The sequence below is a fragment of the Raphanus sativus genome, chromosome 9 (genome assembly GCF_000801105.2).
Source record: "Raphanus sativus cultivar WK10039 chromosome 9, ASM80110v3, whole genome shotgun sequence".
NCBI classification, from domain to species: domain Eukaryota; kingdom Viridiplantae; phylum Streptophyta; class Magnoliopsida; order Brassicales; family Brassicaceae; genus Raphanus; species Raphanus sativus.
Window position 1 is genome coordinate 28203453 of NC_079519.1, and position 15107 is coordinate 28218559.

The 15107-nt window shown below is 38.7% G+C and overlaps 3 protein-coding genes and 1 pseudogene across 3 annotated transcripts; 3 read left to right on the forward strand and 1 right to left on the reverse strand.

Annotated features, from left to right (window-relative positions):
• Positions 1-2871: 2871 nt before the first annotated feature.
• Positions 2872-4194, reverse strand: LOC108825165 (uncharacterized). The gene has a single exon (XM_018598494.1). The coding sequence runs from the start codon at positions 4192-4194 to the stop codon at positions 2872-2874; it is 1323 nt and encodes a 440-aa protein (XP_018453996.1).
• A 1497-nt stretch (positions 4195-5691) lies between these two features.
• LOC130494595 (disease resistance protein RML1A-like) lies at positions 5692-9767 on the forward strand. The gene is made up of 4 exons (XM_018599231.2): positions 5692-6532; positions 6867-7962; positions 8055-8351; positions 8435-9767. Exons 1-4 carry the CDS (start codon positions 6060-6062, stop codon positions 8894-8896), a joined length of 2328 nt encoding a protein of 775 aa, XP_018454733.2. The 5' UTR covers positions 5692-6059; the 3' UTR covers positions 8897-9767.
• LOC130499734 (disease resistance protein ADR2-like) lies at positions 8894-9767 on the forward strand. The gene has a single exon (XM_056994103.1). It carries the CDS (start codon positions 8987-8989, stop codon positions 9560-9562), a length of 576 nt encoding a protein of 191 aa, XP_056850083.1. The 5' UTR covers positions 8894-8986; the 3' UTR covers positions 9563-9767.
• Positions 9768-10577: 810 nt separating this feature from the next.
• LOC130499731 (disease resistance protein RML1B-like) lies at positions 10578-15107 on the forward strand (annotated as a pseudogene).

Below are 15107 nucleotides of genomic sequence, written 5' to 3' on the forward strand. Positions count from 1 at the left end.
TAGTACCTTCCTTTATATATTTGTGCTAGTAGCTTTGCGGTTCATTGAGTAGCTTCCAAGCTTGTTTCGCCAATAAGGCCTGATTAAAATCCTCAAATATCCCTGAAACCTAAGCCACCAAGGTCCTTAGGTAAGCCCATTTTGGCCAGGAAACCCAATGAATCTTCCTCTTGTCTCCACTTTCATTCCACCAGAAGGCAGACATAGCGCTCATGATCTTTTGGCAGTGATGTTTAGTTAGCCTAAAGCAGGACATAGCATAGACAGGTAGGGCCATAGCAACCGACCTGAGGAGCACCTCTTTTCCCCCTAAAGAAAGCATTTTAGCGTACCATCCACTGAACCTTTTGCCAAGCTTCTCGCCAATGAAAGCTAGTAGTTCTGTTTCGAGCCGCTGAAACACTCGGGAAGTCCTAGATATGTCCCTGCTCCACCCTCATTCTCTATCTCTAGCAGCTCTGCTATCAGTCGTCTCATCATAGGTCAATATCAGCTCCAAAAGTGACAGACGACTTCTGAAAATTAATTACCTGACCTGATGCTTTACCGTATAACTCCAAGCAATGTAGGAAGTTTGAGCATTCTTTTAATGTAGCTTTGCAAAGGAACAAACTGTCATATGCGAACAACAGATGTTGTATGGCAGGACAGTGTTTTGTTAACTTCATGCCCGTGATGTTTCCTTCCAAGTCAGCTCTGTTCATAACATGAACCAATGCCTCTGCGCATAGTATAAAGAGAAAAGGAGAGAGTGGGTCTCCTTGGTGAATGCCCCTTTCAGGTGTGATCTTCCCATACGTTTGGCCATTCAGAAGCACGGTATAAGTAACTGATCTTATACACATCATGACCCAATGAATCCATTTACTATCAAAACCCATCTTCTGGAATAAGACTTCCAAAAAGTCCCACTCAACTCTATCATACGCCTTTGACATGTCAGTCTTGATAGCAATGTACTCTCCTTTACAGTTTGGATTTGTCCTAAGGCCATGGACCATCTCATGCGCTATGAGCAAGTTATCAGATATTAGTCTGCCTGCCACGAAAGCTCCTTGTGTCTGTGAGACCAGTTTAGGCAGTATTGCTTTCAGCCGCATACACAGAATGTTGGATACTATCTTGTACGAAACTGCACATAAACTGATTGGACGAAGATCCGTCATTAAAGTGGGGTTCGGTTTCTTTGGCAGTAAGCAAAGCTGAGTATAGTTCCAATCTTGTGGTATGGCCCCTTCCAAGAAGAAGCTCTTCACCTCTTCAACTATCTTAGGACCGGTAATGTCCCAGAATTTCTGAAAGAAATGGCCCGTCATTCCATCAGCGCCTGGTGAACTATCACTCTTGATAACCTTCACCGCCGTTTTTATCTCTGCATCCGTCACAGACTTTATCAGACTTTGATTCATTGTTAACGTCACTCGGGGAGAGAAACCTCGAAGGAGCTCAGCAGCATCAGTAGGATTTGACGAAGAAAACAACTCAGTGAAGTATTGTATCGCTATATCACCTTTGGCCTCCTCTGACGTGTGTTCCACTCCATGAGAATCAGTCAGAGATGGAATGTTGTTCTTCATTTTGCGTGTTTTAGCCCAGCCATGAAAAAGCTTAGTGTTTTTGTCCCGGCTTGCAACCAATTGTTCTTGCTTTTACGCCTCCAAAACTCTTCTTCCTCTTGGAAAAGTTTGGCAAGTTCCAACTTTAAGTGTATCATTCTTGGCATAGACGGCATTGTCTTTCTTTCTTCTTCCTCTAGCTCAGTTCGAAGTTTAGCTATCATCTTCTTAGAGTTACTGATCTCATTCCGTTTCCATTTAGAAATCAGTTTCCTACAAGAAGCAATGCGCTCTGATACAGTACCAGAAACTCTCCCTTGAACATTGTTCCACCCCTTTCGAACCAACTCAACCACTTCAGGTTTATTACTCCATCGTTTGTCGTAAACAAATCTCCCCATATGTCTCGTGCTTGAGCCTGCAACACTTGTCAATATGGGTCTGTGATCTGAGCCCAGGCGCTCAAGATATTGCGTGTGAGACCGTGGGAATAAACGGAACCACTCTGAGTTCCCAAAAGCTCTGTCAAGGCGACATTGAATCCACACCTTTTCTTTGACTCCATTTGATATAATTTCTCTTGCTCCAACCCATGAGAATTTATCACCAGAGCTCGGTACCTCCTTAATCTGACAGTCTCGAGCCATAGACCGAAAATTATAGAAGGAGGATTCTTCTCTTACTGGACCACCACTCTTCTCAGATGAGTTCATCATTTCATTAAAATCACCAACGAGACACCATCCCTCGTTTCTGTTAAGACCAATAGTCTTAAGATTGTCCCATACAATCTGTCTTTGCTGTCTAACAGGATCTCCATATACAAAGGAGATGAAATATACCAAGTCTCTTTGTTTCACTCGAACATCAATGATTCTGTCGCTTGCAGACAGTATCTCCACTTCATGTGAGTCTCTCCAAAACAAAGCTAAGCCTCCACTAAGACCCACTGGATTCACCATAAAGATGTGGTCATAATCCAACGATCTTTTAAAACCTCCAACGTGATCACTAGAGTTTTTAGTCTCTAGGAGAAACAAGAAATCTGGAAGATGCTCACGACACATCTCCTCTAGATGTCGAACTGTCAGGACGCTCCTCAAACTCCGACAGTTCCAACTGAGTGTCGTCATTGAGGGTCGGATGGTTTCTGGTGAACCATCGAACCATCACAGTGTTTTGACATCTTGGACGAAACCTCCATCCCTTCTCTTGCCTTCCTCTTCACACTACTGTCACCTTCATCTTGAACAAACACATTTTGTTCTGATGTAGAGGACTTCCTACCACCTTGGGAGTTTGGTTTAAACCGCTTCTACGATGCTCCAGGTCGCTTGGATGCTCTGTTTTTACCACTTCCTCCTGATACTGACTGATCATCACGACCCATTGTGAACGCCACTCCTGCGTTTATCCGCAAATTATCTCCCGAGCCTTCAGCAACTGTTTGAGGCTTTAACTGTGGCTCAATGTGAGCAGTCATTGCCAATGAGAGCTTCTCCAGCCGTCTGCCAGTTAACGAGAGACCATCCTTTGGAGCTATAGCTTCAGCACCCCTTAGCTCCTCTGTAGGCATCATTTGCTGACTCTGTTCTGTTTCCTCTGTTTGTGCTGAACGAAAATCAAAGACCCTTCCCACATTTTTGTTCTGCACACCAGAAATTATGGGATGATCCTCTAAGCAAAGATACGAGCTCTGGGCTCCTGGGTTTGTAGAGAGATCCCGGAGAGCTTTCACCATCTTTGCTTCTCTTAGGCGTCTTTCTTCTGGATCAGTGCAGTTCATGTAGTACTGCATCTCCTCAAACACCTCTGGAGCCACCAAGGATTTAGGAGGAAACCCCGGGGGTGCCGTAGGTGCCAAGAGAGGCATGATAGCCTCTACTAGATCAGGATGATGCTGACGGTGTATCACTGGTGCTAAAGCGACACTTTTTCCTTTGTCAGTAGCCGAACCTCCATTATGTTTCTGAGCTTTGAGAATAGGGCATCTTTGTTTCTCATGTGAGAGTCTAAAGCAATGAAAGCACTTCTTCCTCACTCTTTCATACTCCACCTTCACAACTGTGCTTCTTCCACCAGGAAGTTGCATCACTTTAGTGTCTCTCACCGGTTGCTGAAGATCCAGAATCACTCGCACGCGTACATACTCTTGCAAGTGTGGTTTGGTCGGGTCGAACTCAATATCTTTGACATGACCAATTGGGTTAGAGACTGCCCTAATGGTTTTCAAGGTGAGATAGTTCACTGGAAGCTGTGAGAGTCGGATCCATACATAGGCTTTTTGTAGATAATCCTGAGGAGGGAATTCCACCCATCTATCCATCACCATTCCCCAATCTTCAGACGTCCAGAATCCTTGATTCAACACTGTGTTAAGGTCTGTTTCCAGATCAAAGATGAACTGGAAACTCTCGTTGGATAATGCTATTCCTCTCACCCGATCATAGATTCTCCAAATCCTCGGCATAGTTCGGAGCATACGAGCCATGTTCTGACATTCTGGGTTCAAGAGCCTTCCTATCAGGCTCTTTTCGTTACGAACCGCCGCACTGTAATCTTCATCGTCCGTCAATATCACCGGTAGATCTTCCTCTAAGGACATTGCTTGCATCACTTCTTCCAAACCTCCGTCCATTAAGAGTAAAAACAGAGGAGTATGTAGCCAGAAGTACTTGTTTTCGGTTGCTGTAGCGTAATGAGAGTTTGACGACTGATGAGAAAACCCTACAAAAACACCTTGCTTGCTTGAAGATTTGAATGCAAAAGAGGATTTTAACGAGATTCGCGTGATATCATGAGTTAAGATTTGGAAAATTTCCAAAAAAATCTGTTTCGCGGCAAGGAAAAGATTCTTTCGATGGTTATCTCCATCCTGATTGGTCAAGAGGGACCCTCTGACTCCATATGAGTATTTGTTTGTGAGAGAAAAATTAGAGAGAAAAATCGCCATCTCCTATTTTTTAAAACCGGCTTGTTGTTATATGATTCTGTCAATCGGATTTTAGTTATTTTATATAGATTTTTATTTAAAACTAAATGTAAAATAAAAAGAGAAATACATAGGTCCATATGAGATTTTTTTTATCCTTGTGGTCTATACCAGCATTTGATCCAATATTTTCCTGTGGCCCGACTTTGCCTGCTGGGCTTTCAATTGCAGTAGTTGCGTGACAAAAAAAAAAGATAGCTCGGTGATATCATAATTTGAAAAATGCTTCTTATTTCTTCTGTAGATCTTATTTTGTGGCTGCTAGAAACGAATCATATTCTGTGAAAGCATTGAATCAAATGATAAAATATATCATCTGATACATCAAATCAAACGATTAATTGTCGAATAAACTAGAGACCGTTCATACCAGAACGTAGTTGCAAAAACGTCAGTATATTTTTCTTCCGAAGAAATGAATCTTGATTAGTGTTGTGTCTTGTTTCACATTTCAGCCACTGTCATGTCTCAAGAAAATAAATGGAATCAACACCATTTTTTTCTTTTCTTTTCAAAATCCTGCTTTAAATTCTTGTACTTTTAAGAAAGTATGGGAGGATCTGATATCCGGCATAAGATATTCGGATCCGAATATTTATCCGGTACATCCATATTTTTATTATTTTTATCAAGATCCGAAATTTTTGAATATCCAGATATCAAATATTCTTTTAAATTTTGTAATATCTAGATTCAGATTTAGATCTTTAAAATAATATTAAAAATATAAAATATTAACAATAATTTAAAACAAAGGTGTATGTAATGCTTTTAACTATTTCAATTTCAGATAATAAGTGTTAGACCTACTTCTAAGAAGTGAAAGATCTATTCAGGTTCAATTTTTTTTTTTGAAAAAGAAAAATACAAATTTGTTGTTTCCTATAAGTCTTGAGACTCCAGATCAAAACTGTTCAAACTTTTTGTTTTCATGGACGCATGCCTAGTATTTTAATGATGCGATACTGAGGTGTACAAATCCATATATTTTGTTTTTTTCTATATTATAAAATCGAGTGATATGATTTGACAAGATATAATGTTTTGATTTTGAATAAGTAACGATGTATATTATCCAATATTCAATACATAAATGTTGAAAATGGGATGAGGACAAATCTTTTGATGTAAATATCGAAAGAAAAGAGTTTTCATTTTGCATGCATCATCTCTTTCTTAAATGGCTTTTTCCTCCAACTCTAGAGAAGTTAAAAATGAATCAAACTTTAGAATACAACTTTTCAAAACCATTTTTTTACATCACTTTTCAAAACCATTTAGGAAGTTAATGACTAATGAGTTCATAGTTGTAAGCCAGTTTAAGGCATTGATGACCAAAAAAAAACCTTAAATCTCTTTTGAAGTTTCTACTCTCATTAAATGTAAGCTGGTTGCTAACACACGGTATTCCTAATATGTATTTATAGCTTTCCACACCACCTTAGGTAGATATCTGATATTTGTTTTCTTCAATTTCTCCTTAACTACACTTTCTATCTCTATTGTCTCTCATGGCTCTTCGTCCTTCTTCGTCATCTTGCTGCTGGAGATTCCATGTCTTCCCGAGCTTCCACGGGCCAGATGTCCGTGTATCATTTCTAAGTCACTTACGCAAGCAGTTTGAACGCAATGGAATCATAATGTTCAATGATCAAGAGATCCAGAGAAGTCAAATCATCAAACCTGAACTCACTCGGGCAATACAAGAATCAAGAATCTTGATCGTGGTGCTCTCACAGAGCTATGCTTCCTCAAGTTGGTGCTTGAATGAGCTGGTGGAGATTTTGAAGTGTGAGGAAACTGCTGGACAGATTGTCATGACAATTTTCTACAAAGTTGATCCATCTGATGTGAGGAAGCAGATCGGCGAATTTGGGGAGGATTTCAAGAAAACTTGCGAAGGGAGAACCCAGACAGAAATACAGAGTTGGACCAGAGCTTTGACTCATGTCGCCAACGTAGAAGGAGAACACTCCATGAACTGGTTAGCTGATATGCGGCAAATTTGTTTATTAATCTCTCTCAAATATTCTTTTAACTTTGAATAACCTTTAGGAGAGACTGATTCATATTACAATGAAAACGGTTAATAGTTTTCTATCTTTTTGGAAAATATATCCTTAGTGAAGGAAACAGATCAACAATATTAATATATCTTGTGTTTCAAAAGAAAAGCTAATATATCTTTGTTAATTTACCCTTGTTAAATTAATCTTTCATTCACTCTCAGATTAATGCTGAAAATAATAAGAATTAAGGAGATGTAACACTAACTTAATGTATATGACTGACTTACTGATCTTCTTCTCTTTTGTTAGGGTCAATGAAGCGGATATGATTGAGAAAATTGCAAAAGATGTTTCAGACAAACTAAATGCTACACCATCTAACGATTTTGATGGCATGGTGGGACTTGAAGCTAATTTGGAAAAATTGAAGTCTTTGTTGCATTTGGAAAAAGATGGAGCTATGATAGTTGGAATCTCTGGTCCTGCTGGAATTGGTAAAACTACCATTGCGAGGGCTTTATACAACCAACTCTCTAGCAATTTTCCGCTTAGGTATTTTATGGAAAATGTGAGGGGGATTTATAGGAGAATTGATTGTGATCAACATGGTTTAAAACTGCATTTACAAGAACAGCTTCTTTCAAAGATTTTGAACCATGATGGAATGAAGATTTTTCACTCAGATGTGGTATACGAAAGGTTACAAAACCAAAAGGTTCTTATCATACTTGATGATGTGGATCATCTAGAGCAGTTAGATGCTTTGGCTAGAGATGTATCTTGGTTTGGTCATGGTAGTAGGATTATTGTGACTACGGATGATCAAGAGCTTTTCAAGCACCATGGTATCAAAAATACATACCATGTGAATCTTCCATCTAATGAAGAAGCTCTTGGCATCTTTTCCAGGTATGCTTTCAGACAAATCACTCCAACTAGTGGTTTTAAAGATCTTGCTGAAAGGGTAGTCGAGTTATGTTGTAATCTTCCATTAAGTCTCCGTGTTGTGGGTTCATCTTTACGTGGGAAAAATGAGGATGAGTGGGATGCTGTAGTGCATAGGCTAGAAACTAATCTTGATCGAGATATCGAAAGAGTACTAAGAGTCGGCTATGAGAGTTTGCATGAAAATGATCAAATTTTATTTCTCTACTTTGCAATCTTCTTCAACTACAAAGACAGTGATCATGTGAAAAGCATGATTTCTAGTACTCATATGGATGAAAAACATGGGTTAAATACACTAGTCAATAGATCTCTCATAGATATATCTTCCAAAGGTAAAGTAGTGATGCACAAGTTACTACAACAAGTGGGTAGACAGGTGATACATAGACAAGAGCCTTGGAAACGCCAAATCTTAATGGATGCACATGAGATTTGCGATATCCTTGAACATGGAAAAGTAAGTTTCTTTTCCTTATTATATCATTCATAAGTCTTTATCACCTTATCGATTTTTCTAACAAATATCATTTGTTTGGAAATTGGTTTAAGGGAACTAGAGCCGTGTCTGGAATATCATTTGATACATTTGAGACTGGCGAAGTGTTTATAAGTGCAAGTGCTTTCAAAAGGATGCCGAATCTTCTATACCTCAGTGTACACACAAGATGGCATGACCAAAACGATAGAGTATATATACCCGAGGACATGGAGTTTCCACCTCGTTTAAGGTTACTACATTGGGATGCATACCCAAGCAAGAGTCTTCCTCCTAAATTCTATCCAGAACATCTTGTAGAACTCAATATGCAAGAAAGCCAGCTGGAAAAGCTCTGGCAAGGAACTCCGGTTAGTTTTTATAACTATTTACTTTCTGACTATTTGTACCAATACGTTTCTCAACTGTTATGTTTTTTTTTTTTTGCATTCAGCGATTAACAAATCTAAAGAAGATGGAGCTGATGGAATCATGGCATTTGAAAGAACTCCCAGATCTTTCAAACGCTACAAAACTCGAGAGATTGGATCTGGCTTGGTGCCAGAGTCTGGTAGAGATTCCATTTTCTTTCTCGAATCTTCACAAACTAAAGGTCTTAGCCATGTTCGCTTGCTCTAACCTGCAAGTCTTGCCAAGCACCATGAATTTGGCATCTCTTAAAGTTGTCAACATGGCAGGATGCTCACGACTGAGAAAGTTTCCAGACTTTTCTAAAAACATCTCATCGCTCAAACTATCAAACACCTTGGTCGAAGAAGTGCCTGCATCGATTCAGCACTGGACTCGTCTTCGGTTTCTTGATCTAAGCTACAATGGGAAGCTCAAGACTATAAACAATGTCCCCGAAGGCGTATCTCATCTAAACCTAAGCTACAGCGGAATCGAGAAGGTTTAAGATTGCATCAAAGCGCTTCACGGTCTTCAACATTTTAATCTCTCTGGCTGTAGAAAACTCGAGTCGTTGCCGGAGCTCCCTCCTCAGCTCATGTTCCTATCTGCGAACGACTGCGAATCGCTGGAGAGTGTTTCTTGTCCGTTTTACACTCCAAACGCGCAGCTTAACTTCACCAACTGCTTCAAACTTGGCGAACAAGCAAGACGAACGATTATCCAACAGTCGTATCTTGACGGGTGGGCTCTGTTACCAGGAAGAGAAGTACCTGAAGAGTTCGATCATCACCGAGCCAGAGGAAGTTCTTTAACACTTCCTTACTCTGCTTCCTCAAAATTCAAGATTTGCCTCGTGGTTGCACCAAACCATGAAATCAGAGATTACAGAGTGTCGCAGCTGTTGTGTCGTCGTCGCATAGGTAAATGCGAGTTAGACCTCTCCTCTGTCAAAGTTTATCGTATCCCTAGATTTGGAACAGAGCATCTGTTCGTCTTTCACTCTGGTTGTATTGAAGAAGACAAAAGCAGTAGCGAGATAGTGTTTGAATTTAGCAGCAAACTCCACGACTTTGAAATTGTCGAGTGTGGTGTTCAGATCTTGACCGACCAGATCGAAAGGAGCGCTATGTGTTTGAATCCAACGAAGCGTTTGAAAACGACTCTTTTCTGAGCAGTGACCGTACTGGTGGACAAATCTGTTTGGATCATCTCTCCAACTTCGTGAGAAGCAAGGTAGGTAGGTGATGACGTGGCTGCTATGTGAGCTAAAAACATCATGGGCCCGTCACACTAAAAGCCTTAATATTGGATTCACTCGTTTGATGATCTCTTTTTTCAAAAGATATAAGGACAATAAATGCAATTTTTCCCATGTCTTTCAGTTAGGTTCATGTCGGGTTCGATTTTTATGTTATGATAACCATGTATGGCTGCTCTAAACCACTCACGATCTATATATTAAGCGTAAATGGCGTTGCCTACCTCTTACCATCAGCAAGTTGACACGATACAAAAGCCAATAGGATGGTTCCTTGATTAAGTAATTGTCAACATGGTATTAATGCATTTCACATTTTCAAGTGAGATATTTTTTTGGTCAACTTTGTTTGCAGACCGTGAACATATTAATGTGTACTGTATAAAATCTGATCTCTAACTAATATATTTTATAGCTAGTGTTACTAAACCGATTTAACAACGACAAGTGTTTGATTAATAGTTTTCCTTTCTTTATAAAAAGTCGTTTACTTTTAGGAGTTTGAACTTGAAGATATAAAAATGCCAATAGACTTATTATATCTCTGCCTCTCTCTTGTCAACAGTTTAGGGAGGCTCATGTTCTCCTTCCTATATGATTTAAAAACTACAAGTGTTAGTTTACTTCCTAATTCTTCTATATATTTAAAAGACCACCACTAAAGAACTACATATCTATGGTTATCATTTTGCGTAAATCGATATAAGTCTTGATTGACTCTTGAGGTAAAGAACAAGAAACCCTTCATCTTAATTATTACATATGAAAGTTTCTCCCTTACATAAGTCAACGCGGTTCGCAACAACAAACATAAGGGTCCCTGTTTTTATAATATCGTTTGTGTATCTATATCTTTCCTGAAAAATCATTTGAAATAAAACAAATTGCTTCAACTTCTCTTCACCCTTTTTCTTCTCTCTTGTTTCTCATGGCTTCTCTTACTTCTTCATTGTCGACTCGCAACTGGAGTTTCAATGTCTTTGCGAGCTTTCACGGACCTGATGTCCGAAAAACACTTCTCAGCCACATGCGTGAACAATTTAATGTCAATGGTATCACTATGTATAATGATCAAAAGATGGTGAGAGGCGAAGAGATAGCTCCTTCACTCACAACTGGTATAAGAGAATCCAGGATCGCGATTGTGATTCTCTCCAAGAAATATGCTTCGTCAAGCTGGTGTTTGGATGAATTGGTGGAGATATTGGAGTGCAAAAAATCTATGGGACAGATTGTGATGACCATCTTCTATGGAGTGGAGCCATCCGATGTACGGAAGCAGACCGGGGAATTCGGGATCGCTTTCGAGGATACTTGTGAACGTAAGACAAAAGAGGAAAAGCAGAAATGGATCAAAGCTTTGACTGATGTGAGCAACATGCTGGAGTAGACTTCCTAAGATGGTTAGTTTTTATTTTCTTAGGTTCTATTATAATCACCAAGGAAAAAATAAACAGTTACTGGTGTTATAAGGGAATGTTTTTGTTGAATAGATATTAGAACTACTTGTTATAAACTATTGGGAACAGATGAAGGTTGTCTATGTGAATATTTGATGTGCTTTCCTGTTCTTTCTTTTTTTTGTTAGTGAAAATGAAGCGGGCATGATCAAGCAAATAGCCAGAGACGTTTCAGATAAACTCAATGCGACACCGTCTAGAGACTTTGATGGCATGGTGGGACTTGAACCTCATATAAGAGAATTGAAGTCTTTACTAAATTTAGATGATAATGGAGTTATGATGGTTGCAATCACTGGTCCTGCGGGCATTGGTAAGACCACCATTGCTAGGGCTTTGCAAAGTCAAATCTCTGATAGGTTTCAGCTTACTTGTTTTGTGGACAACCTTAGGGAAAACAATCATAGTGGATTTGATGAACATGGTTGGAAGCTGCGTTTACAGGAGCAATTTCTTTCAAATGTTTTGAACCTTGGTAGTATTAGGATATGCCATTCAGGTGTGATAGAAGAAAGGCTATCCAAGCATAAGGTGCTCATCATTCTTGATGATGTGTACCATATAAAGCAATTAGAAGCGTTAGCAAATGAAACTACATGGTTTGGTTCTGGAAGTAGGATTATAGTTACCACAGAAAACAAAGAGATTTTGCAGCAACATGGTATAAAAAATACGTACCGTGTGGGGCTTCCATCTGATGAACAAGCGCTCAAGATCTTATGCAGATATGCTTTTGGAAAAAACTCTCATAACCATGGTTTTGAAAAGCTTCTACCAAGAGTGACAAAGCTTTGTGGTAAACTTCCGTTGGGTCTAAGTGTCGTGGGTTCATCTTTACGTGGCAAGGAGGAGGATGAATGGGAAGAGGTACTGAGCAGGCTGGAAACTAATATTGATCAAGATAGCGGAACTATTCTTGATCGAGATATCGAGGACGTGCTAAGAGTGGGCTATGAGAGTTTAGATGAGAATGAGCAAACGCTATTTCTCCACATTGCAGTCTTTTTCAACTATAAAAGTTGGAATCTCGTGAACACCATGTTCGATGACAGTGACTTGGATGTCAAACATGGTTTGAAGATCCTTGTAAGCAGATCTCTCATCATAAAGACAATTGGATGTGAGCAAAGAATAGTGATGCACAGATTACTAGAACAAATGGGTAAAAAAGCCATTCAAAAACAAGACCCTTGGAAACGCCGGATCTTGATGAATGCTCGGGAGATTTGTGATGTTCTTCAACATGCCAAAGTAAGTTCTTTCTCCTGTATTTACTATTTTTTTTTTGTTCAGTAAGTCTATAAGTGTCATTCTTTAAACTAAACATTTGCCAGGGTGCTTACAATTTTAATTTATTTGGAATTTGACTAGGGTACATGGAACGTTCTTGGTATATCGTTTGATATATCAAAAATCAACGAACTATCCATCAGCAAGAAAGCTTTTAAAAGAATGACTGATCTCCGATTCCTCAAAATTTACAAAAGACAATATGACGGGAATGATAGAATGCATATACCGGAGGAGATTCAGTTTCCGTGCGGACTAAGGTTACTAGATTGGGAAGCATATCCGAGCAAGTGTCTTCCTCCTACATTCAATCCTCAATATCTTGTCGAACTCAGTATGAAGAATAGCAAGCTCGAGAAGCTATGGGAAGGGATCAAGGTTGGTATTGTACTTTAATAATATAAAATAGGTTTTTATCCGCATTTTAAAAAACGTATAATTATTTTTTTGATAAATTTATAAATTATAAAAAATATATTTGTGTTTATTTTGTTAATATTCGTAAACAGATTTTGTAAATATTTTTAGTACATAAAAGTAGTTTTGCTTGGTCTTAATTACAAGGTTTTAAAAATATAAATGATTTTGATCATTATAATTTGTTGTAAATGATAATTCTATATAACTTTTATTATGATAGAATTATAGAAATGAAAATTATATATACAATATTACTCAATTTTATTTCACATTTCTAACTTGTTTTATATATTTTATTTTTGTCATGTTAATATATATATATATATATTCATTTCTAACATTTAGATTAAAAATGAATTTTAAATCTATTAGTTAATATTAATTTGAATATTTCATTTTTTAATATTCATTTTAAAACTTGTATTGATATGCCTTGAATCTAGATGACATCTAGGTGATAGATGCAGCATAACAGACATTATACTAGCTTAGTTATATTAAAAACGTTGCATCTAAGTTACTATGGATTGCTACATTTGATCGTGAGTGTAAACCCATAAATCCATAAATTCTAGATTTTAGATGTGGGATACTACTATATATATATATTTTGTACTCAAAATAATCATAAATTTGCACTCCATAACTTCAATATAACTTTCAATAATAAGATAGGTGTTTGCCCGTGGACATAGTCTTAAAGATGAACCATGTTAGACGTTCTTTCTCACTTCCGTTACAACAACTTGAAATATGCTAAAAAGACATTAATTTATGTTGTTAGTTACTTCAAATTTCGTTGACAAAAAAAAAGTTACTTCAAATTTCTAATAACATATTTAGTGAATAACACTTAAGACAAATGCTAGTTTTGTATAGTATATTTTAATAAGATAGATATCCATATTTTCTCTTCATGTTATATGATGTTCTTTCTCTCTGTGTCTACGTTTAGCCGCTTGCAAATCTCCAGAAAGTGGATTTTTCAGGATCTGTTCATTTGAAGGAACTTCCCGATCTTTCAAATGCTACAAATCTTGAGAAGTTGGATCTGATAGGTTGCGAGAGCTTGGTAGAGATTCCATCCTCTTGTTCGAATCTTCATAAACTACAGAAGTTGTGGGTGACTGGATGCATAAACCTACAAGTAATTCCAGATCGCATGAACTTGGCATCGCTTGATGAAGTCCTCATGAGAAGATGTTCAAGGTTGAGAAACATTCCAGTCACGTCAACGAACATCAGAAAGCTGTGTATATCGGAGACAGCGGTTGAAGATGTGCCTGCATCAACTAAGCTGTGGATTCGTCTTACGTCTCTCAGTATAAACAAAGGTGGAAAGCTCAAGAGATTAACATATCTCCCCAAGAATGTCACAGATCTAGACCTAAGCTATTCCGATATACAAAAGATTTCAGATAGTATCAAATCCCTTCATCAGCTACGGAACCTTAATCTAGCTGGTTGCACAAGACTCGCAGCTTTACCAAAGCTCCCTGGCTCGCTCAATACCGTAATAGCGGAAGACTGTGAATCACTGGAGACCGTGTCTAGCTCTTTGAACACTCCAAATGCGCGGCTCAATTTCATCAACTGCTTCAAACTTAGTCAACAAGCAAGAAGAGCAATTTTTAAACAATCTTTTTTATAGGAGTGGCACTCTTACCAGGAACAGAAGTGCCTGAAGAGTTTGATCACCGAGGCAGAGGAACCTCATTGACTATCCGTCCTGACGGTAACCCTTACAGCGGCTTTGTGGTTTGCGTGGTGATTTCCCCTAAGCAGCAAGAGTTTAGTTTTTCCCAGCTAATGTGTCGTCGCATAGGCGTGGCTCAAGACGACTTCTATCCAGTTGAAATGTTGGTCTACGTAGGCGAAGTCCACAAGTTTCGAAGGGAGCATCTATTTGTATTCGACTCTCGGTTTCTAGAGTTTTACCCCACTGATATGAGCAGAGAGATAGTACTCGAGCTGAGCAGCAACTCCAATGATTTCGATATTATTGACTGTGGTGCCAGGATCTTGACCGACGAGAATGGGAGCAATGAATCTGGCTTAGACGACCAAGTGTTAGAAGAAGAAACTGAGATTGCACCTAGCGAAGCCTTTGAAGATAGCATCGAACATACAAATGAAGCAGTCTGTTACTCGGAAGAAGGGGACAATCTTGACGGTGGAAAATGTACTGATTGTTGGAGTTGGCTCTTCCTCTGCTTCGATCTCTCTGGTTTAGTGGGAGACATCAGAAGCTTAGTTTCTGGAAGAAGAGGGTAGAAGCTAGAAGCAGG